Below are 1,757 nucleotides of genomic sequence, written 5' to 3'. Positions count from 1 at the left end.
GCTCCGGCTTATCGGGTTCCATTCTCAACTCCCGGCGTATCAGGAATCACCTCCAGTATTTAGTGGACTGGGAGGGTTACGGCCCTGAAGAAAGTTCATGGGTCGATGCGGCCGACATATTGGATCCTTCCTTGATGGAGGACTTTCACCGTGCACACCCTCGTCTTAGAACACCAGGAGGTGTTCCTGGAGGCGGGGCTCTGTCATGGTTCAGTCAAGATCAGAACACCGGAGGGAGCCCTCTTCCGAGTTTTGAGCACACTCCCGGTTGCCGACCGGAGATATAAGCAGAGCACACATTGTGTCTGACGCAAAGTATTGTTCCCCGTTGACATTACCAAGCCTTAGCCTCATGTCTTTCTCTTTTAGGATTTACTTACTCGGATTTGTTTACCTTTATCTAGTTTCCTGGTTTTCTGACTGCTGCCTGTTTTTTGACCCTGCCTTTTGTCTACCATTGCTAATAAATCTGCTAATGGAGTCTACCACTTCTGCCTCTGGAGTTTCATCATCACAGTAATATAACACTGGTGGATAATTGAACACACTCTCTATGCAGAATTATCTGCCAGTGTAATGTTACTAATGTTATTAACAGTTATTAAGCTGTTTATAAAATGTTATAAGAAACTCAGTCTAATGAGGGTTGTTTATATATTTAATCACGTTGTTGTTTTCAGAAGAAGCTTAAATGAGAGTTCTCTTAACTCCTGGGAGTCGAAACTTCATTTAATTGCTCATTAATGTTCCACTGTTAATCCCACCTAGGCTCCGCCCACAAGGCAGTGTGTGGAAACGTGCCAGGGTTTTTCTTTTGTCCTAACGCTGAATACGAATGCAATGTCGACAAACCGGACGCGGGGTCTGGAACAGCGCGGTGTGAGAGAGGCGTGTGTGGTACGCTCGGTTCTAGAGTAAACAGCACGAGAACGTCTAGGATTATCTTCAATAAGATCGACAGCATCAATAAGAACACGCATCATTTCAGCCTTAAATCAGTTCCTTTCATTCACCTAGAATCCAATGTTAGATGTTTATACACACACACACAAATGGTTCTAGAACATCAAACACAGCAGGGTTTTTGCGTTAAAACATCTAGTGTTCTAGAACCTCTAATGCTGTAATATGTCTGAGCATCTGGTGGTTGTGTGTGTGTGTAACATAGACAGTGTTAGGAGTTCTGAAATGCTAGAAGTTCTAGAGTGTTAACTGTTTCTAAATGTTCTAGAAGTTACTGTGATTTCTAACATCTTCTCGACTCTGCAGAAGATCTAGACCTTTTCTTTTTTCCTCATGCTGAAAGGGCGGTCAGGAATAAAAGGGTTCTGCGTGAGATCTAGGACAGCAGGTGACAGATTCGTGAATGCAGGACTCCGGGGAGTGGTGCGGTTCTGTGTTACACGATAGTGAGAGATAAACAAGCATGCTTTGCTGAAGAACGTTTATTACAAACACAAACACACAGACACACACACACGAAGACGAGCCTCAGGTTCTGTCCAGGTCTGAGGGTGTGTGTACGGAGAGGAGGAGAAGGATCCTGTGGAACAGTGGCTTGTGCTGAGGAACATCCTGGACCACCCGCTGAAGAACATCTCTGATCTGTCACACACACACACACACACACACACACACACACAGTGTTAAAGAATCCTGTCTGTACAAATTGAGCATTACATCATACAGTCTTCATGTAGAATCCAGGGTGTAGTTCACAGATAAGAACCATTCTGTGTTCTACAGTTTTAGATGTT

At 44.2% G+C, this 1,757-nt stretch overlaps 1 protein-coding gene across 2 annotated transcripts in view; it reads right to left on the bottom strand.

Moving 5' to 3' along the window:
* Positions 1-1,446: 1,446 nt before the first annotated feature.
* The window catches only part of LOC131361267 (coiled-coil domain-containing protein 40-like), a 15,767-nt gene continuing 15,456 nt past the window's right edge, over positions 1,447-1,757 (bottom strand). For both annotated transcript variants that reach the window (XM_058402265.1, XM_058402264.1), the window contains exon 21: positions 1,447-1,605. In XM_058402265.1, coding sequence (XP_058258248.1) covers positions 1,492-1,605 — 114 coding nt within the window. In that variant the 3' untranslated portion in view covers positions 1,447-1,491. The remainder of the gene's footprint in view (positions 1,606-1,757) is intronic.

This window comes from Hemibagrus wyckioides, linkage group LG11, assembly GCF_019097595.1.
Source record: "Hemibagrus wyckioides isolate EC202008001 linkage group LG11, SWU_Hwy_1.0, whole genome shotgun sequence".
Lineage (NCBI taxonomy): Eukaryota > Metazoa > Chordata > Actinopteri > Siluriformes > Bagridae > Hemibagrus > Hemibagrus wyckioides.
Note: the sequence above shows the minus strand (reverse complement) of the source record. Positions and strands in the feature narration are given on the sequence as shown.